The following is a 22,910-nucleotide window of genomic DNA, read 5'->3' as shown; positions in this document are numbered from 1 at the left end:
TGGCCGCTGCAGCAGGTCGGACGCTACATAACCCGCAGCAATTACTGATCGTAGGCACATACCCTTAGCGTTTTTGCTGCGTTTCTCACCCGTACCAATGAGTGGAGAAAAATCTGCATCAAAAACGTATGTAAAAAAAAAAAGCGCAACAAAAACGTGCCTATTATACGCAGCCATCACATCCGGCTGCGCTGCACAATTTTCTGGTGCAGATCCTGACTGTGTGCACAGAGCCTAATACTCAGGTCTAAAGAACAATAAGACATTTTTTGGTTGCCAAAAACGCTCGGAGCTGAGAAAGCGAGTGCTGAGATTTAGTGATGTGTGTGCCAGCCCCTGTGTGTGATACACCCTGTCCTCCTCCTCCTCCTCCTCCTCCCTGCAGCTCCCAGTGCACAAGTAACAGCTCCTGTCAGCCACACAAGTGCAGCAGTCCAGCTTCATGCAGCCCTGCACTCCACACTCGACCCTTCTAAATGGCCCTGCTCTGGAGCTAGAAGACCCCCTACACAAGCTCTTTAGGATTTTAAGCTCTCTGAACAGGGGTTGTCCTGTGCTTGGACTACTACAGCAACTGACAGATGCCAGGATAGAAGGGGGGCTACCCTACCAGCACCCATCTCAAGGTAAGGGGAGCGCCTACTTGTGTACTGAGAAATGGCATATAGAAAACCCCAAATCTTTGGTGGTGTTGGGGAAAATGATCCCCTATCCATTTCAATCATTGCACCTAAAGTAATGTAAAGTATTATTATTTTTATTATTTTATGTATTATGATTTTATTATTATTATTATTATTATTATTATTATTATTTTTACTATTATTATTATGTATTTATTTTATTATTATTTTGTATTTTATTATTATTATTATTATTATTATTATTATTTTTGAATTTATTTTATTTTGTAATTTATTATTATTATTTATTTTATTATTATTTTGTATTTTATTATTATTATTATTATTTATTTTATTATTTTGTATTTTATTATTATTATTATTGAATTTATTTTATTTTGTAATTTATTATTATTATATTTATTTTAATATTTATTTATTGTCATATTATTTATTTTAATATTATTTATTATTTTTATTTATTGTATTATTATTTAGTATCGTGTTTATTATTAGTAGCAGTATTTATGTATTTATTTTCTTAATTTACTATTATTGCTTTTTATCCTAATTGTTTTTATCTTTATTATTCTTATTTTAATTACCAATGCTAACAGTAGCCTTGTGCACTTTTTTTATTGCGCACAATTATTTTAATTATTCATCTATTTATTATTATTTTGCTATTATTACTATCGCTGTTATTATACGTTTAGTAACGTAATGCAATAATATGAAATAGTGACATTTTTTATTATTATTTTTGCATTATTATTTTTTTTTTTTATTAGCTCTAATAGTAGCGTCGTTATTATTTATCATTATTTTTATTATTTTCTGCTACCTCTGATATTGGCGTAATTATTACTGTTTCATCAGCTCTAATATTATTGCACTTAAGTAATGCGTCGTTCTTCATGGTACGGCACAAGACTCAATGTTTTTTGACAGCAAGAATAATATTGTCTGCAGCATTTTTTTTTTTTTTGCACATTTGCAGTATCAAAACCAAGACGGATCCCAATTAAAGTCATTGGGCTCCATAGGAATTCACCAGTATTCAGTTACAAAACAGAGCTGGCATAAACACCCATCATAGTGTGAACATAATAATATAATAAGGATACAATTGACAACTGAGACAGTTTATGATCTAAAACAAATATTTATGTACGTTCATTCATCATTTTGGAACTATTTGGCATATTTAGGGAATTGCACGATGAGCGATAAATACCTATAAAACCCCCTTAATGGGTCAGAAATGAATGAAAAATGGATGTACAAGGTCTGTCTTTCGTTTTTTATCCACATTTAATGGCCAAGTCTGATCTGCAAAGCGGATGAGGATAAGACCATGCTTAAAACAAATGTGTGTATGGATCAATGAAACTCTATGGGTCCATGTGCCGTCCGAGAAAAAAGTGGACAACACATGGATGTGTCTCACGGATGTGTGAATGCAGCCTTACAGTGATACATATCTGCTCCGGAGGCTGGAAAAGATGGATGACCCCTGGTGTGCTTATTGCATAACGCAGTAATATTTGCTATTACATATTGCAATGAATATGTTCATTTCCCAGGCTGCTCCCATGGGGGGGGAAATAATCTGATTTTCTTAATTTTTTTTATCTCGCTGGGACCCTTGGAGATATAATCCATCCGTGTTGCGCTCAGCTGTATGTTTCCTGAACAGATCCGAAAATCTAAGTGGAAAACTCTTTCAAAAACTTTGGCTGATGTTAACTTGCGGTTGCCCTTGTCATGGTGCTGTAACATGGAAGCATCAAGGCTTAGCGATGGTGCCTCATTGCTTCTCAAGGAGCAGGGGTTGTGCTCTAAGGTGCTGACTTCATCTGTGCCGTTTCCTAAAACTTGGCATCTTTATAGAATAAGCTAAAAAAAAATGTTGTTAATGTTCTTCAGTTTGGCACAAATCGGCATTTGTCTGCGCCTTCTTTTACCAGTGCAGGAAAACAGCTGTTTTCTATGACATAATCATAGTTATAGAAGCATAATCTTCTTTTCCTTTTCTCTTTACTGTCATTCCTCCTCCTTATTATTATTTTCTTCTCATTATTCTTCTTTTCCCTCTTCATTCTTTTCTTCTCCTTTTTCTTCTTTGTATTATTATTCCTCTTCTTTTTCTTCTTCTTCCTTCCTTTTTCCTCTTCTTCTTATTCCTTTCTTATTCTCCTCTTCGTTCTTATCTTCTTCTTATCCTTTTCCCCTCCTTCTTCCTCTTCTTCATTTTCTGCATCTTCTCCTTCTTCTTCGTTTTCTCCTTATTCGTATTATTATTCCTCTTCTTCTTCCTCCTCCTTTTTTCCTCTTCTTTTTCTTCTTTTTCCTCCCTTTTTCCTCTTCTTCTTAATCCTTTCTTATTCTTCTCTTCCTTCTTATCTTCTTCTTATCCTTTTTCCCCTCCTTCTTCCTCTTCTTCATTTTCTGCATCTTCTCCTTCATCGTTTTCGCCTTATTCGTATTATTATTCCTCTTCTTCTTCTTCCTCCTTTTTTCCTCTTCTTATTCTTCTTCTACTTCTCATTATTATTTTCTTCTCCTCATTCTTCATCTTATCCTCCTCCTTCTTCTTCCTGTTTTCTTCATTTTCATCTTCTCCCTTTTGAATATTTCATATTATTCCTCTTCTTCTGTTTCTTCTTTTTCCTTTCCTTATTCTTATTATTCCTCTTCTTCTACTTCTTCTTCACCTTTGTCTTCTCCTCTGACTTTTTCTACTTATTATTGTGATTATTATTACTATTTTTACCAGTTTAGTATTTGTTATTCGCGCACAAAATACAGTGTATTATTCTGGGTCTTTTTGTGTTGATTTCTGGTGGAATTATTTTCATATTCCTTTTATTTAAAGAAATAATGGTTAAAATGTGGTCCATCTTGAGTTGGACTTATGGCAGAATCCCCGCTACTGGTGTCCGGTTTGCACATGACATAAGGGCTGTCACGTTTGGATAAGTGGCTTGTAGACTGAAGCACGTATTTCCCATAAATCTGAATATCACCTCCAGTTTTGGCTATTTTGACTTGGTCTCTAAAGCCCATGTGACAATTATTATCAGTTTTATTAGCTTTGTAGCTAACCTATAGGTCCTGCAGCCGAAAACGTCTTGCAACTTGAAACTATAGGCAGTAGATAGGCTAAGTTTAGATATGTTAAAAACCCTATTAAAATAGTTCTTCAGCCTCATTGAGATGATGAGTTTCTAGGTGGGGTGCCACAATTTAGATCCCTTCTGTCCAAATTAGGAACGAGTATTGGCAAGGGTCGCGGTGACCATGGTGAGGAGATGCTTCTGAATGTCAGTGGTGTGCCTTTCTACCTTATATAGGGCATTTAGAGACAGGGCTCGGACAGAAAACTGAATCTTTTCCTGAAGTCAAGAAATATGACCACAGAAGAACTATGGTCAGATAAGTATATTGATAAGAAGCACTACGTCCAAGAAAAAGGTATGGAGGGGGTAGAAGTAGAAGAGGGTAGAAGTAGAAGGGGGCATGCAGGGGGTAGAGGTAGAAAGGGCATGAAGGGGTGAGAATGTGAAGAGTGTATGGAGGGGTAGAAGAGGGTATAAGTAGAAAGGGTATGAAGGGGTAAAAGTAGAAGAGGGTACTAAGGGGGTATAAGTCAAAAGAGGTATAAAGGTGGTATGAAGAAGGTAGAAATAGAAAGGGTATGAAGGGGTAGAAGTAGCAAAGGTATGAACGGGCAGAAGTAGAAGAGGGTATGAGGATATGAATGAGGTAGAAGTAGACGAGAGTATGAATGTAAACACCTTTTACTGTTCAGATTTATGCTCAGTTATCAATAAGCTAAGCATAAGGGATCAAAAGATAAAGTGAAGCTCTTGTTTGGAGCCTCTTCAGATTAGTTTTCATCTAGATAAGTTTAAAGGGGTTTGTGTAATTACAATACCGTTCAAAAGTTTAGGGTCGCCCAGACAATTTTGTGTTTTCCAAGAAAACACATACTTTTATTAATCAAATGAGTTGCCAAATGAATGGAAAATCTAGTCCAGACATTGACAAGTTTCGAAAAAAAAGATTTCTATTTGACATAATAATTTTCTCCTTCAAACTTTGCATTCGTCAAAGAATGCTCCCTTTGCAGCAGTTACAGCATTGCAGTTCTTTGGCATTCTAGCAGTTAATTTGCTGAGGTAATCTGGAGAAATTTCCCCCCATGCTTCCGGAAGCCCCTCCTACAAGTTGGTTTGGCTTGATGAGCACTTTTTGCACCATACAGTCAAGCTGCTCCCACAACAGATCAGTGATGTTGAGATCTGGTGACTGTGCTGGCCACTCCATTACAGATAGAATACCATCTGCCTGCTTCTTCCCTGAATAGTTCTTGCATAATTTGGCGGCGTGCTTTGGGTCATTGTCCTATTGTAGGATGAAATTGGCTCCAATCAAGCGCTGTCCACAGGGTATGGCATGGCATTGCAAAATGGAGTGATAGCCTTCCTTATTCAAAATCCCTTTTACCTTGTACAAATCTCCCACTTTACCAGCACCAAAGCAACCCCAGACCATCACATTACCTCCACCATGCTTGACAGATGGTGTCAGGCATTCTTCCAGCATCTTTTCAGTTGTTCTGCGCTTCACAAATGTTCTTCTGTGTGATCCAAACACCTCAAACTTGGATTCGTCTGTCCATAACACGTTTTTCCAATCTTCCTCTGTCCAATGTCTGTGTTCGTTTGCCCATATTAATCTTTTCCTTTTATTAGCCAGTCTCAGATATGGCTTTTTCTTTGCCACTCTACCCCTGAAGGCCAGCATCCCGGAGTCACCTTTTCACAGCAGACGTTGACACTGGCGTTTTGCGTCTACAATTTAATGAAGCTGCCAGTTGAGGACCTGTGAGGCGTTGATTTCTCAAACTACAGACTCTAATGTACTAGTCTTGTTGCTCAGTTGTGCAGCGGGGCCTCCCACTTCTCTTTCTACTCTGGTTAGAGCCTGTTTGTGCTCTCCTCTGAAGGGAGTAGTACACACCGTTGTAGGAAATCTTCAGTTTCTTGGCAATTCCTCGCATGGAATAGCCTTCATTTCTAAGAACAAGAATAGACTGTCATGTTTCACATGAAAGTTCTTTTTTTCTGGCCATTTTGAGAGTTTAATGGAACCAACAAATGTAATGCTCCAGATTCTCAACTGGCTCAAAGGAAGGTCAGGTTTATAGGTTCTCTAATCAGCCAAACTGTTTTCAGCTCTGCTAACATACTTGCACAAGGGTTTTCAAGGGTATTCTAACCATCCATTAGCCTTCTTACACAGTTAGCAAGCACAAAGTACCATAAGAACACTGGAGTGATGATTGTTGGAAATGGGCCTCTATCCACCTATGAAGATATTGCATTACAAACAAGACCGTTTGCAGCTAAAATAGTCATTTACCACATTAACAATGTATAGAGTGTATTTCTGGATCATTTAATGTTAGCTTCATTGGAAAAACTGTGCTTTTCCTTCAAAAATAAGGAAATTTCTAAGTGGCCCTAAACTTTTGAATGGTAGTGTATATTCTTTAAAAGTGTGCTAATTTTTATTTTTTTATTTCTTTTTAAAGTGATGAGTGAATAAATATCAGTTATGGTTTTGTGCCCTTTCCACCATTTTTTTTTTTACAAAAAATCCAATGAGGACAACCCTCTCATCGTGTGCTTGTCTGATGGCTGTAAGTTGAAGATGTGTCCAGGCATGGTAACCATCTCGTATATCTATCATTGACTTTGATAGAGAGCCAGAGTTCTCAATCTGGGATGAGTGGGGATCCAACCAATTCTACCTTTTGGCATATCTATATTCTCTATATTTATTAAATTAGGAAATTGTATTGCTTAAAAAGGGCTTGGCACTTGATCAAATAATGGAGTTAAATACCTTGTCAAAATCACTGAGCTCCCCTGATTCTGACACTGTTTTCTATTTTATTCTGTGTCACTCCATTTTTGAGATATTCACATGAGTTTCTTCTATGTGAAATCTCTGCTTACAGACCAACTGAGTGTTTCTTCAGAGTCTTATCTGGGGGCATGCACCTTCATTCCTCCCTACCAGATGCCTCCAATCACAGCCCGACAGCTGATCTAGCAGTCTTAGAGGTTGCTGAGCTGTGATTGGCACCATTTAGGAGGGGGGATGAAAGCACCAACCCCGCCCAGAGAAGACTCTGAAGAAACGTCCAGTTGTGTTTCAAGCAGAGATCTCACATTCTGCCCTCCAAAAGTAACAAATGTGAATATCTCTGCAAAGGAGCGGTGCAGAAGAAAACAGAGAATCAGGAGAGCTCAGGGGTTTTTACAAAATAGCTATCTCATTTATTTAGATAGTGGCATGTCCTCTTTAAAATAATAGTATTATAGGGGTCTCTTCTTTTCCCCGCTTTGCAGAGAATGTCATCTGCGTGTATTCAGTACCTGGGGTGCCCCTCTATTTTATTTTGTATCGCTCCATTAATTAGATATTCACATGAGTTTTCTCTATGTAAAATCTCTGCTTACAGACCAACTAAGTGTTTCTTCAGAGTCTTCTCTGGGGGCATGCACCTTCACTCCTCCATTCCAGATGCCTCCAATCACAGCTCGACAGCTGATCTAGCAAGTCTTAGAGGTTGCTGAGCTGTGATTGGCACCATTTAGGAGGGAGGGGTGAATGCACATGCCCCCAGAGAAGACTCTGAAGAAACCTTCAGGTGTGTTCCAAGCAGAGATTTCACATTCTTCCCTCCAATAGTAACAAGTGTGAGTATTTCTGCAAAGGAGCGATGCAGAAGAAAACGGAAAAAAGCAACAGAATCAGGAGAGCTCAGGGGTTTTTACAAAATGGCTAACTCTTTTATATAGATAGTGACATGTCCTCTTTAAAATAATAGCATTATAGGGGTCTCTTCTTTTCCCCGCTTTGCAGAGAATGGCACCCGCGTGTATTCAGTACCTTTGGTGCCCCTCTGCCTTGGTCAGTGTATTTCAGTTTCAATACTGAAGCTTTACCCCCGGGTGATGAAAGCCTAGCCACAAATCTGCTTCACAGAGCTATTCTTGGGACAGTAAGCCTGCAAGTCTGTGACCAAGCAAATGCTCTGCAGACGCCATTATTGACAGCCCGGATTTATTGATTGGGGATAGTACAGGGAATATTCTATGCGCCAACAGATTTGATAATGATAATGCTGCGTTATAGAATAACTTATAGTGCAATTCCCTAATATATGAATTGGCCCATATCAGGGCCTCAATGGAATAAACCGGTGAGTGCTCACAGTAGTGCGCAGAGCTGATACCGATATACTTTTTCTAGCCACCTGCCAAGTTATAGCATTAGTTCTCCACTTAAATCAATGACGTACAACAACCTTGTGGCGATGCAGTCTATTCCATCTGCGTTTACAGCCTTTCATCCTATACTTTTCCACTGCTGAAGTGTAAGGAAGGAACATGGTATGCTTTTTGCAGAGACAGAAATACTTACAGTCTAAAATAATCAGAATATAGGGAAAGACTTTGTCCAGTCACCACCATGGGGTGGTGGGGCAAAAGGGTCCGAGTATGACTTCTATGACTGCACCCCTGCCTATCTGAAGTCAATGCTTTTGGAAAATTGCATGGCTGCTGTCACACTCAGATTCTTCCACTTGTCGTGCATGACGATCCCGATCCCGCTAGGGGGGTTGCAAAGACTAGAGGTCAGGACGAGAAGGTGCTGCAGATGCCGCTTCACCTTTCAGCAATGTAATCTCTTTTCTAGCCTTAAAGGAATTTTCCTCTTTTATATAAATAAAGTTTAAAGGGATATTCCCATTTTGTTTATTTATGGCGCATCCCTAGGAAACAACATATACTGTATGTGATAGAGGCAGGTTCCACAACTCAAGAACCAAACCTGATGTGCACCAACCGGGAAATGAGATATGGCTACAAATTATTTGTAAGGGAAGGAGTTCGTAGAGTATGTGTGGCTCAGTGGTAAGCACTGTTGCTTTACAAAGCTGGGGTCCGGAGTTCAAATCCCACCAATGACAACATCTGCAAGAAGTTATTTATTACTAGATTGTGGCCCGATTCTAACGCATCGGGTATTCTAGAATATGCATGTCCCCGTAGTATATGGACAATGATGATTCCAAAATTCGCGGCAGACTGTGCCCGTCGCTGATTGGTCGAGGCAACCTTTATGACATCATCGTCGCCATGGCAACCATTATGACATCTACGTTGATACTGTTCCCGTCGCTGAATCAGAAACGCGGGATTTCTACGTCCTTTATGATATCATCGTCGGTGTGCCCGTCGCTGATTGGTCGAGGCCTGGTGGCCTCGACTAATCAGAGACGCGGGATTTCCAGGACAGACAGACAGACAGAAAGACAGACAGACAGACAGACGGAAAAACCCTTAGACAATTTTATATATAGATAGTGCCATTAATTCCATGGCACTTTACATGTGAGGAGGGGTATACATGATAAAAACAAGTACAATAATCTTGAACAATACAAGTCATAACTGGTGCAGGAGGAGAGAGGACCCTGCCCGCGAGGGCTCACAATCTACAAGGGATGGGTGAGGATACAGTAGGTGACGGAGAGCTGGTAGTGCAATGCTTTGGTGGAATGAGGGTTACTGCAGGCTGTAGGCTTGTCGGTAGAGGTGGGTCTTCAGGTTCTTTTTGAAGGTTTCGATGGTAGGCGAGAGTCTGATTTGTTGTGGTAGAGAGTTCCAGAGTAGGGGTCAGGCACGGGAAAAGGCTTGTATGTAATTGTGAGAAACAATAAGAGAAGAGTAGAGAAGGAGATCTTGTGAGGATTGGAGGTTGTGTGTAGGTAGGTACCAGGAGACGAGGTCACAGATGTATGAAGGAGACAGGTTGTGGATGGCTTTGTATGTCATGGTTAGGCTTTTGTACTGGAGTCTCTGGGCAATAGGTAGCCAGTGAAGGGATTGACAGAGGGGAGAGGCCGGGGAATAGTGGGGGGACAGGTGGATTAGTCAGGCAGCAGAGTTTAGAATAGATTGGAGGGGTGTGAGAGTGTTAGAGGGGAGGCCACAGAGCAGGAGGTTGCAGTACTCAAGGTGGGAGATGATGAGGGCATGGGCTAGGGTTTTTGTAGAGTCTTGGTTGAGAAATGTATGGAATTGAAAAATATTTTTGAGTTGGAGTCGGCAGGAAGTGGAAAGAGCTTGGATATGTGGTTTGAAGGAGAGATCAGAGTCAAGAATTACCCCAAGGCAGCGTGCTTGTGGGACTGGGGAGAGTGAGCAGCCATTTACTTTAATGGATAGGTCTGTTGGGAGAGTCGAGTGAGATGGGGGAAAGATGATGAATACTGTTTTGTCCAAGTTAAGTTTTAGAAATCTAGCAGAGAAGAAGGATGAAATAGCGGACAGACATTGTGGGATCCTGGTTATTAGGGTGGTGATATCCAGTCCAGAGAGGTAGATCTGTGTATCATCAGCATAGAGGTGGTACTGAAAGCCTTAGGACTCTATGAGCTGCCCCTGGCCAAAGATGTCAATGGAGAAGAGCAGGGGTCCTAATACTGAACCTTGGGGGACACCGACAGATAAGGGGCGAGGTGAAAAGTTGGTGTGTGAGTGGGAGACGCTGAATATCCGTTCTGTAAGGTATGACGAGATCCAAGATAGGGCAAGTCTGATGCCAATAGATGAGAAGGTCTGTAGTAATAGGGAGTGGTCAACTGTGTCAAAGGCAGAGGACAGGTCCAAGAGGAGGAGGATAGAGTAGTGTCAGTTGGTGACTTTGGTAAGGGCAGTTTCAGTAGAAGCCAGATTGTAAGTGGTCGCAGAGGGAGCAGGAAGAGAGGTGAGAGGACAGTTCGAAACGGACATGTTGTTCCAGTAGTTTTGAGGCATAGGGGAGAAGTGAGATGGGGCGATAGGTAGACACAGAAGATGGGTCAAGAGAGGGCTTTTTGAGGATGGGTGTGATTGGGGCATGTTTAAAGCATAAGGGGAAGACGCCAGTTGTTAGTGATAGGTTGAAGAGATGGGTTAAGATTAGGATGAAGACTAGTAATGTTTGGGATGAGGTGGGACTGGAGTTTGTATGTTCTCCCTGTGTTTTCGTGGGTTTCTTCCTGATTCTCCTGTTTCCTCCCACACTACAAAAACATACTGATAGGGACAGTGCCGATAATGTCTGTGGAATTAATATTATTATTATTATTTATTTATATAGCACCATTGATTCCATGGTGCTGTACATGAGAAGGGATTACATTTCAAAAACCTGACCTGCACATCCAAACATAGACTCAGTGTGAACAGGTGCTGAACCTAGAGTCGCCAACTTGTATATAGTTAAGTAAATAAGGCAGCACACTGCAGCGCTAAAACATGCAAACTTGAAAAACGAAATTTGAACTGCATTACTGCACTAGAAATATGAAAAATGAGAGCTTTTAGCGCATAAAAATGGCCAATTTTATGTGTACCTGGTAGCCTCTTTACGGCATCTCTCTTATACCAGGTCCTACGCTTGCCTTACCTCGCTGATAATAAACGTCTCCATCTGAATGGGTGCATGTGAAACCTCTTCTTAGACTAAAGAGAGAGAGAATTTTAGTCTAGTAAGAGGTTTTCACATGTACCCATTCAGATGGAGACGTTTATTCTCAGCGAGGTAAGGCAAGCGTAGGACCTGGTATAAGAGAGATGCCGTAAAGAGGCTACCAGGTACACATAAAATTGGCCATTTTTATGCGCTAAAAGCTCTCATTTTTCATATTTCTAGTGCAGTAATGCAGTTCAAATTTCGTTTTTCAAGTTTGCATGTTTTAGCGCTGCAGTGTGCTGCCTTATTTACTTAACTATATACGATTTGGCGACTCTAGGTTCAGCACCTGTTCACACTGAGTCTATGTTTGGATGTGCAGGTCAGGTTTTTGAAATGTATTCTCTAGCCTTCTGATCGTGCACTCCGCCTCCTAGCTTCAGGTGTTTTAATTACAGCAGGTCCAATACCCCTCCACAGAGAGAGAGAATTTTAGTCTAAGAAGAGGTTTCACATGCACCCATTCAGATGGAGACGTTTATTCTCAGTGAGGTAAGGCAAGCGTAGGACCTGGTATAAGAGAGATGACGTAAAGAGGCTACCAGGTACACATAAAATTGGCCATTTTTATGCGCTAAAAGCTCTCATTTTTCATATTTCTAGTGCAGTAATGCAGTTCAAATTTCGTTTTTCAAGTTTGCATGTTTTAGCGCTGCAGTGTGCTGCCTTATTTACTTAAGTACATGAGAAGGGGTTACATACAAGTTACAGATATCACATACAGTACACAAACTAACAATGACAGACTGGTACAGAGGGGCGAGGACCCTGCCCTTGTGGGCTTACATTCTACAGGATTATGGGGAAGGAGACAGTAGGTTGAGGGTTGCAGGAGCTCCAGTGTTGGTGAGGCTGTAGCTTCAGTAGTGGTGAGGAGGCAGTGGGGTCAGTGCAGGCTGTAGGCTTTCTGAAAAGGTGGGTTTTCAGGTACCGTCTGAAGGATCCGAATGTGGTTGATAGTCGGATGTATTGGGGAAAAGAATTCCAGAGGATGGGGGATATTCTGGAGAAGTCTTGGAGGCGGTTGGGTGAGAAGCGGTAAGTGTGGAGGAGAGAAGAAGGTCTTGGGAGGACGAGAGATTACGTGGGGGAAGATATTGGGAGATTAGTTCAGAGATATATGGAGGAGACAGGTTATGGATGGCTTTGTAGGTCAGTATTAGTAATTTGAACTGGATACGCTGAGGGAATGGGAGCCAGTGAAGAGATTTGCAAAGAGGGGAAGCGGAGGAGTAGCAAGGAGAGAGATGATGTTGCAGTAATCAAGGCGGGAGATGATGAGGGCGTGCACAAGCATTTTAGTAGATTGACGGTTGAGGAAAGGACGGATTCTGGAGATATTTTTGAGCTGGAGGCGACAGGAGGTGGAGAGAGCTTGGATGTGCTGTTTGAAGGACAGGGCAGAGTCAAGGGTTACTCAGAGGCAGCGGACTTCAGGTATGGGGAAAGCGTGATGTCGTTAATTGCGATAGATAGGTCAGGTATGGAAGATCTATGAGATGGAGGAAAGATGTTGAGCTCAGATTTGTTCACATTGAGTTTGAGAAAGCGAGAGGGGAAGAAGGAGAATATGGCTGATAGACACTCCGGGACTCTAAGAGAGCTATGTACAGTATGTGAGTAAAGTAAGTGGGTTTGACAATTTTCAGAACTCCTGTACAAATGAATTTACAGTAGTGCGCAATGGAGCCCAGTTCTTGAGAGAAATGCAGTGGGATACAGTTTAATCTTCATATAGAATTCTGCAACTTTCTAATATGCTTTGAGCATCCGTTTCTCACAATTTTATAGGTGTCTGTTTGCTTTTAATGAATATAAAGGGATTGTGCAGGACGTAACATTTGATGACGTATCAGTTGGATAGGTTATCTGTATGAGATCATTGGGGGTCTGATGCTAGAAAACTGCTTTGGCGGGACACCGGAGCCCCTTACAATGCTTTGTGCCTGCTGCCATCTACAGCACTTTTTTTCCTATTCAGGTGCCAGGTGTGAGACCCCCTCCACCAATCCAAGACTTAGCACTTGATGACTTATCCCACGGACCTGGAAAACGCCTTTAATATCCAGAACATACCTAATAGTATGAGAGCTGGGGCTGATACATCTTACTTGCCCTGAGTTCTCGGGGTGGGAAAGCGTGAACTGTTGCGGATTTATTTCGCCCAATGTGTTTAGCATTATGGTTAGACTGGATACAATAGAATCATTCTCCGGATTGTGAGAAGTATTAGGTCTGTGTGCAATTTCACCCTCGAATAAGAAAGTCCTATCCTTGATCTGCGCTTGTTTCTATTAATTTATCTTCCCGTGCGATAGTGCCCTGGGGTACAACGTGTGATGTGGATGATTAATTCCGTCTCTCTGGTGGGGTTAACCTTTCATTTCCGACTCCATTATTAGGCGTTTTATTAAGCTGACTAATCCCATTTGGTAAATTCTATCACTGCGGTCAAACAAGACTAAATAATGATTTTATTGTGCCAACTGGAAACAGATCGACACAAAGGTAACATAATCCTCCTATCGTGACGATCCATTATTCCAGCACTTATTGAGTCAATGTCAGTCGGCGGTAAGCCTGCGTCATCTCTGCCAGGCGAGTAGATATCATGTCTGTATAGAAACATGTCTATATACAAGCATATACAGCCTTCCATTGTTATATGCGTTTTCAGGCAAATCCTACATAAATTATCTTCTAATACTAAGTTGGACATCTCACTAATATCATCCTATTTACCCAAGTGAGCCTTTCTTCCATTAGCCTCTCCATTTTAGACCTCCGACAGTCTCACTTTTATCCTTCTGCTTTCAGTTTATGAAAGGCTTTGCTCACTCCATTTTCTGCCCCAACTGCCTTATTTTTTATTTTGTCCTTGGAGTTTGTGAGGAAAGCCAGCTGACTGCTGCAGCCAAGCCAGCCCCCTTCTCTACCTAATAGAGAAAGAGTCCTGCTCTTATCTAAGGATAAAAGGAGTCAGCCAGCCCCCTTCTCTACCTAATAGAGAAAGAGTCCTCCTCTTATCTAAGGATAAAGGGAGTCAGCCAGCCCCCTTCTCTACCTATTAGAGAAAGAGTCCTGCTCTTATCTAAGGAAAAAAGGAGTCAGCCAGCCCCCTTCTCTACCTAATAGAAAAAAAAGTCCTGCTCTTATCTAAGGAAAAAAGGAGTCAACCCAGCCCCCTTCGCGTACAACTCCAGCTCTCCTCTCTTTTTCTATATTGGAGAAGGGGGCCAGCTTTAGTATTGAATTAAGCAGTCAGCCTGCCCCCTGTATGCACAGCTCCAGCTACTTCATTTTAGGTGAGACTGCCTTACTATTGATCTTGTGCTTGCAGTGTGTGAAGACAGCTAGCTCACTGCTGCAGCTAAGCCAGCCCCCTTCTCTGTCTAATGGAGAAGTCCTGCTTATCTAATGAAAATAGGAGTCAGCCAACCGTCTCTGTTTATCTGCCTAACTAATGAAAAAAAGGTTCAGCCAGCCCCCTTCTCTGTTCATCTCTTTAACTAATGAGAAAAGAAGTCCAGAACCCCTCTTCACATACAACTCTTGCTGAACAAGCTTCACTTTTAGTACTAGGATTGCAGTGTGCAAAGGGTTCTGGCTGGCTGCTTATTTAAGTACATGAGAACCCCCCTACACATAGGAAAAGGGGGCTTCCCTACCAGATAGCCTCCTTTACACACAGCCCCAATCACGTACCTGTACAGGAAACACTGACGTTGGCCAGTGGTGGTGTAACGTGCAGCTCGTAGGGCCCAATGCAAAATCTCCATCAAGGGCCCCCAATTATTGCAGGTCTTTAATATTAATGGTCTTCCTATGGACGGAAAGGACCTTTTTAGGACCCCCTTAGGCTCAGGGGCGCCGATGCAATTGCAACCACTGCACATATTCTAGTTATTGTCCCTGGTGGCCATAAAATCTCTGAACAGCAAACATTAAGGAGAATTAGATAGACCCTTACGTGTGTAAATCAGACAGCACTCGGCCTGATCAATGACCTAATAATGGATTGGCAAAGGGCCAATTCACAGGATTAAATCGTGGCTTGCACTACTTCGCTTTAATTCTCTAACGAGCTTCAATTTAAAAAAAAAAAAAAACATGCAACCGGAAACAAACCTGATCCAACTCCAATGGAACCTTCTACTGGTGAAGTTACATTTTCTTGGTCTGTATTTCCTTAATGAAAATGGCCCCAGCACCAGCAACATTACATTGATGATGTTTTCTGACTTGACCCCTTAAAAAAAACAATAGTAACAATTAATCATACAACCATGAAGAGTTTCCGATTCATTCCCAGGTCATGAAAATTACGTTGTAGAAATCACCTACTTCTCCTTATAGAGCAAACTCAAGCTACACGTCCCGTGTCATACACAAAAATCATTGTATCTCCATTACAAGCATGCCGGCTATAAAAGAAAAAATGATCCCCGACCTCTGTCATTCCGCACTGTTTACTTGCGCAGAAATGTGTTTATTCTTGATGGAAGATAAGCTCATATTACTGAAGTTATGTGACCATTTCTGGGATGGAGCGTTCCAGCAAGCCACAGGTTAATTTAGGACTGAGTGACTTACAGAGCGAATAAAATGAAAAGATATGGAGTTGGAATAACATATTACTGTCGTTGCCCATAAAAATGAGCATTTATTAACTAATGACATGAGTTTTACGTCCTTCCTATAAAGAACGAGAACAGATATTTGGCACTCTACAAACAGCGGCGCTCCTGTCTGTCTCCTATTCTGCACTCACCTACAGAGTAAAATGCCCAAGAAGCGATCATCCAAAAAGGACCTGTTGTTTAAATTAGGTTTTCGTGCTAAATGGATTTACTTATGCCATTTTTTCAGTTTTCATAAATCACAATCTGTAACAAAAATAAAAATTATATAAATGTTGCAACTTTACCGATTGCCACTGTGCTTTTTTTAGTCTATAACTATTTCCTGTTTCAGGAAACAACACGTGTAACTAGCCACAATGGTCAAACCTTGACCCTATGTTGTGTATTGAAGTATGTAATGAGCGAATGTAATTGGCAATTTTTTTTATGTTTACATATCTCAATTTGAATTCAAAGTTAAAAAAATAGAAATTTTGCACCTTTCCCACCTACCACTGAGGCTTTTCAGACTATCTATTCTTTCAGGAAACAACACATGTACATAGTCATGATGGTCAGACCCTGAGCCTATCTTTTGTATTGAAGTATCTAATCAGCATGTGCAGAGGTTATTGTGAAGAGAAGTGGCGCAGGGTCAGCTGTATTGAAGTATCTAATGAGCGTGTGCAGAGGTCATTATGAAGAGAAGTGGAGCAGGGTCAGCTGTATTGAAGTATCTAATGAGCATTTTTTTCACATATCTCAATCTGAGTTAAAAAGTAAAACCAATAGAAATCTTGCAACTTTCCCATCAGCCACTGAGGCTTTTTTTACACTAACTATTTATTGTTTCAGGAAACAATACATGTACATAGCCACAATGGTTAGACCCTAACCTTCCCTTGTATTGAAGTATCTAATGAGGATGTGCAGATGTCATTTTGAAGAGAGGGGGAGCAGGGGGAGCTGTGACGTCACCTGTTATGGCTGGCAATCAGGCAACACAGCGTGCAGTAATCAGCGCACATACAGAGATCTGGCAATAACCAAAAACAATAGGACGAGCTCTGAGACGTGGAATCTCTGTAGACTGCAGTACCTGATCTATCCTCACACAACTATAAGCAGCAGTGGATTGCGCCTAACAACTACCTATGCAACTCGGCACTGCCTGAGGAGCTGACTAGCCTGAAGATAGAAATACAAGCCTGACTTACCTCAGAGAAATACCCCAAAGGAATAGGCAGCCCCCCACATATAATGACTGTTAGCAAGATGAAAAGACAAACGTAGGAATGAAATAGATTCAGCAAAGTGAGGCCCGATATTCTAGACAGAGCGAGGATAGCAAAGAGAACTATGCAGTCTACAAAAAACCCTAAAACGAAAACCACGCAAAGGGGCAAAAAGACCCACCGTGCCGAACTAACAGCACGGCGGTGCACCCCTCTGCTTCTCAGAGCTTCCAGCAAAAGACAATAGCAAGCTGGACAGAAAAAAACAGAAAACAAACTAGAAGCACTTATCTAGCAGAGCAGCAGGCCCAAGGAAAGATGCAGTAGCTCAGATCCAACACTGGAACATTGACAAGGAGCAAGGAAGACAGACTCAGGTGGAGCTAAATAGCAAGGCAGCCAACGAGCTCACCAAAACACCTGAGGGAGGAAGCCCAGAGACTGCAATACCACTTGTGACCACAGAAGTGAACTCAGCCACAGAATTCACAACAGTACCCCCCCCTTGAGGAGGGGTCACCGAACCCTCACCAGAACCCCCAGGCCGACCAGGATGAGCCACATGAAAGGCACGAACAAGATCTGGGGCATGGACATCAGAGGCAAAAACCCAGGAATTATCTTCCTGAGCATAACCCTTCCATTTGACCAGATACTGGAGTTTCCGTCTAGAGACACGAGAATCCAAAATCTTCTCCACAATATACTCCAATTCCCCCTCCACCAAAACAGGGGCAGGAGGCTCCACAGATGGAACCATAGGTGCCACGTATCTCCTCAACAACGACCTATGGAATACATTATGTATGGAAAAGGAGTCTGGGAGGGTCAGACGAAAAGACACCGGATTGAGAATCTCAGAAATCCTATACGGACCAATAAAACGAGGTTTAAATTTAGGAGAGGAAACCTTCATAGGAATATGACGAGAAGATAACCAAACCAAATCCCCAACACGAAGTCGGGGTCCCACACGGCGTCTGCGATTAGCGAAAAGCTGAGCCTTCTCCTGGGACAAGGTCAAATTGTCCACTACCTGAGTCCAGATCTGCTGCAACCTGTCCACCACAGAATCCACACCAGGACAGTCCGAAGACTCAACCTGTCCTGAAGAGAAACGAGGATGGAACCCAGAATTGCAGAAAAATGGAGAGACCAAGGTAGCCGAGCTGGCCCGATTATTAAGGGCGAACTCAGCCAACGGCAAAAATGACACCCAATCATCCTGGTCAGCGGAAACAAAACATCTCAGATATGTTTCCAAGGTCTGATTGGTTCGTTCGGTCTGGCCATTAGTCTGAGGATGGAAGGCCGAGGAGAAAGATAGGTCAATGCCCATCCTACCACAAAAGGCTCGCCAGAACCTCGAGACAAACTGGGAACCTCTGTCAGAAACAATATTCTCAGGAATGCCATGTAAACGAACCACATGCTGGAAGAACAAAGGCACCAAATCAGAGGAGGAAGGCAATTTAACCAAGGGCACCAGATGGACCATTTTAGAAAAGCGATCACAGACCACCCAAATGACCGACATTTTTTGAGAAACGGGAAGGTCAGAAATGAAATCCATCGAAATATGTGTCCAAGGCCTCTTCGGGACCGGCAAGGGCAAAAGCAACCCACTGGCACGTGAACAGCAGGGCTTAGCCCTAGCACAAATTCCACAGGACTGCACAAAAGCACGCACATCCCGTGACAGAGATGGCCACCAGAAGGATCTAGCAACCAACTCCCTGGTACCAAAGATTCCTGGATGACCGGCCAGCACCGAACAATGAAGTTCAGAGATAACTTTACTAGTCCACCTATCAGGGACGAACAGTTTCTCAGCCGGACAACGATCAGGTTTATTAGCCTGAAATTTCTGCAACACTCTCCGCAAATCAGGGGAGATGGCAGACACAATGACTCCTTCCTTGAGGATACTCGCCGGCTCAGATAACCCCGGAGAGTCGGGCACAAAACTCCTAGACAGAGCATCCGCCTTCACATTTTTAGAGCCCGGAAGGTATGAAATCACAAAATCAAAACGAGCAAAAAATAACGACCAACGGGCCTGTCTAGGATTCAAGCGCTTGGCAGACTCGAGATAAGTCAAGTTCTTATGATCAGTCAATACCACCACGCGATGCTTAGCACCCTCAAGCCAATGACGCCACTCCTCGAATGCCCACTTCATGGCCAGCAACTCTCGGTTGCCCACATCATAATTACGCTCAGCAGCAGAAAATTTCCTGGAAAAGAAAGCACATGGTTTGAACACTGAGCAACCAGAACCTCTCTGTGACAAAACCGCCCCTGCACCAATCTCAGAAGCATCAACCTCGACCTGGAACGGAAGAGAAACATCAGGTTGACACAACACAGGGGCACAGCAAAAACGACGCTTCAACTCCTGAAAAGCTTCCACGGCAGCAGAAGACCAATTAACCAAATCAGCACCCTTCTTGGTCAAATCGGTCAATGGTCTGGCAATGCTAGAAAAATTACAGATGAAGCGACGATAAAAATTAGCAAAGCCCAGGAATTTCTGCAGACTTTTTAGAGATGTCGGCTGAGTCCAATCCTGGATGGCCTGAACCTTAACCGGATCCATCTCGATAGTAGAAGGGGAAAAGATGAACCCCAAAAATGAAACTTTCTGCACACCGAAGAGACACTTTGATCCCTTCACGAACAAGGAATTAGCACGCAGTACCTGGAAAACCATTCTGACTTGCTTCACATGAGACTCCCAATCATCTGAGAAGATCAAAATGTCATCCAAGTAAACAATCAAGAATTTATCCAGATACTCACGGAAAATGTCATGCATAAAAGACTGAAAAACAGATGGAGCATTGGCAAGTCCGAACGGCATCACCAGATACTCAAAATGACCCTCGGGCGTATTAAATGCCGTTTTCCATTCATCTCCCTGCCTGATTCTCACCAGATTATACGCACCACGAAGATCAATCTTAGTAAACCAACTAGCCCCCTTAATCCGAGCAAACAAGTCAGAAATCAATGGCAAGGGATACTGAAACTTAACAGTGATCTTATTAAGAAGGCGGTAATCAATACACGGTCTTAGCGAACCATCCTTCTTGGCTACAAAAAAGAACCCTGCTCCCAATGGTGACGACGATGGGCGAATATGTCCCTTCTCCAGGGACTCCTTCACATAACTGCGCATAGCGGTGTGTTCAGGTACGGACAAATTAAATAAACGACCCTTAGGGAATTTACTACCAGGAATCAAATCGATAGCACAATCACAATTCCTATGCGGAGGTAGGGCATCAGACTTGGACTCTTCAAATACATCCTGAAAGTCCGACAAGAACTCTGGGATGTCAGAAGGAATGGATGACGAAATAGACAAAAATGGAACATCACCATGTACTCCCTGACAACCCCAGCTGGTTACCGACATAGAGTTCCAATCCAATACTGGATTATGGGTTTGTAGCCATGGCAACCCCAACACGACCACATCATGCAAATTATGCAGTACCAGAAAGCGAATAACTTCCTGATGTGCAGGAGCCATGCACATGGTCAGCTGGGCCCAGTACTGAGGCTTATTCTTGGCCAAAGGTGTAGCATCAATTCCTCTCAACGGAATAGGACACCGCAAAGGCTCCAAGAAAAATCCACAACGTTTAGCATAATCCAAATCCATCAGATTCAGGGCAGCGCCTGAATCCACAAACGCCATGACAGAATACGATGACAAAGAGCACATTAAGGTAATGGACAAAAGGAATTTGGACTGTACAGTACCAATAACGGCAGAGCTATCGAACCGCCTAGTGCGTTTAGGACAATTAGAAATAGCATGAGTAGAATCACCACAATAGAAACACAGTCTGTTCAGACGTCTGTGTTCTTGCCGTTCTACTTTAGTCATAGTCCTGTCGCACTGCATAGGCTCAGGTTTACTCTCAGGCAGTACCGCCAGATGGTGCACAGATTTACGCTCGCGCAAGCGACGACCGATCTGAATGGCCAAGGACATAGACTCATTCAAACCAGCAGGCATAGGAAATCCCACCATTACATCCTTAAGAGCTTCAGAGAGACCCTTTCTGAACAAAGCCGCTAGTGCAGATTCATTCCACAGAGTGAGTACTGACCATTTCCTAAATTTCTGACAATATACTTCTACATCATCCTGACCCTGGCATAAAGCCAGCAGATTTTTCTCAGCCTGATCCACTGAATTAGGCTCATCGTAAAGCAATCCGAGCGCCAGGAAAAATGCATCAACATTACTCAATGCAGAATCTCCTGGTGCAAGAGAAAACGCCCAGTCCTGTGGGTCGCCGCGCAAAAAAGAAATAATAATCAAAACCTGTTGAATAGGATTACCAGAAGAATGAGGTTTCAAGGCCAAAAATAGCTTACAATTATTTCTGAAGCTCAGGAACTTAGTTCTGTCACCAAAAAACAAATCAGGAATCGGAATTCTTGGTTCTAGCATCGATTTCTGATCAATAGTATCTTGAATCTTTTGTACATTTACAACGAGATTATCCATTGAGGAGCACAGAGCCTGAATATCCATGTCCACAGCTGTGTCCTGAAGCACTCTAATGTCTAGGGGAAAAAAAAGACTGAAGACAGAGCTAAGAAAAAAAAATGATGTCAGGATTTCTTTTTTCCCTCTATTGGGAATCATTGGTGTGGCTCCTTGTACTGTTATGGCTGGCAATCAGGCAACACAGCGTGCAGTAATCAGCGCACATACAGAGATCTGGCAATAACCAAAAACAATAGGACGAGCTCTGAGACGTGGAATCTCTGTAGACTGCAGTACCTGATCTATCCTCACACAACTATAAGCAGCAGTGGATTGCGCCTAACAACTACCTATGCAACTCGGCACTGCCTGAGGAGCTGACTAGCCTGAAGATAGAAATACAAGCCTGACTTACCTCAGAGAAATACCCCAAAGGAATAGGCAGCCCCCCACATATAATGACTGTTAGCAAGATGAAAAGACAAACGTAGGAATGAAATAGATTCAGCAAAGTGAGGCCCGATATTCTAGACAGAGCGAGGATAGCAAAGAGAACTATGCAGTCTACAAAAAACCCTAAAACGAAAACCACGCAAAGGGGCAAAAAGACCCACCGTGCCGAACTAACAGCACGGCGGTGCACCCCTCTGCTTCTCAGAGCTTCCAGCAAAAGACAATAGCAAGCTGGACAGAAAAAAACAGAAAACAAACTAGAAGCACTTATCTAGCAGAGCAGCAGGCCCAAGGAAAGATGCAGTAGCTCAGATCCAACACTGGAACATTGACAAGGAGCAAGGAAGACAGACTCAGGTGGAGCTAAATAGCAAGGCAGCCAACGAGCTCACCAAAACACCTGAGGGAGGAAGCCCAGAGACTGCAATACCACTTGTGACCACAGAAGTGAACTCAGCCACAGAATTCACAACAGTCACCTATTGCGATTGGTGGATCATGTGTTATCAGCTGTGTACAGAGGTGTTACCTGTCAGTGTAATCCTGCCTCTTATGATAATGAGCCTGCTGAAAACTTTTTCTCAAAGGACCGGAAGTATGAGCCTAAACAACTTTAGTGGCCAGTGTGAAAATTGAAAAATTGTTAATTTTTTTCTTTTTTTAATGATATTAAAAAATGCAATTTTTTAACAATATAACACAAAAACTTGAGGTTATTATTTTCTGATGATAGCTTTCCCTTTAAGTATGACAATCATCCCCGAAAAATGTATGGTGAAAAAGAGTCCTGTAAAGTCATTAGTGGTATCCAGTAAATTATGAAAATCCATCCTAATGACCAAAGCTAACAAATAAAGTAGCC

The 22,910-nt window shown here is 42.2% G+C and overlaps 1 protein-coding gene across 2 annotated transcripts in view; it reads left to right on the top strand.

Annotated features, from left to right (window-relative positions):
• Positions 1 to 393: 393 nt before the first annotated feature.
• Positions 394 to 22,910, top strand: part of AVPR2 (arginine vasopressin receptor 2) — a 152,899-nt gene continuing 130,382 nt past the window's right edge. The window contains exon 1 of one of the 2 annotated variants that reach the window (XM_069748428.1): positions 394 to 626. Coding sequence is in view for 1 of the 2 variants with exons in the window: in XM_069748427.1 (XP_069604528.1) it covers positions 443 to 626 (184 nt within the window). In the remaining variant the exon portion in view is untranslated. The remainder of the gene's footprint in view (positions 627 to 22,910) is intronic. The other variant, XM_069748427.1, reaches the window with a different exon arrangement.

This window comes from Ranitomeya imitator, chromosome 2, assembly GCF_032444005.1.
Source record: "Ranitomeya imitator isolate aRanImi1 chromosome 2, aRanImi1.pri, whole genome shotgun sequence".
Taxonomy (NCBI): Eukaryota; Metazoa; Chordata; class Amphibia; order Anura; family Dendrobatidae; genus Ranitomeya; species Ranitomeya imitator.
Note: the sequence above shows the minus strand (reverse complement) of the source record. Positions and strands in the feature narration are given on the sequence as shown.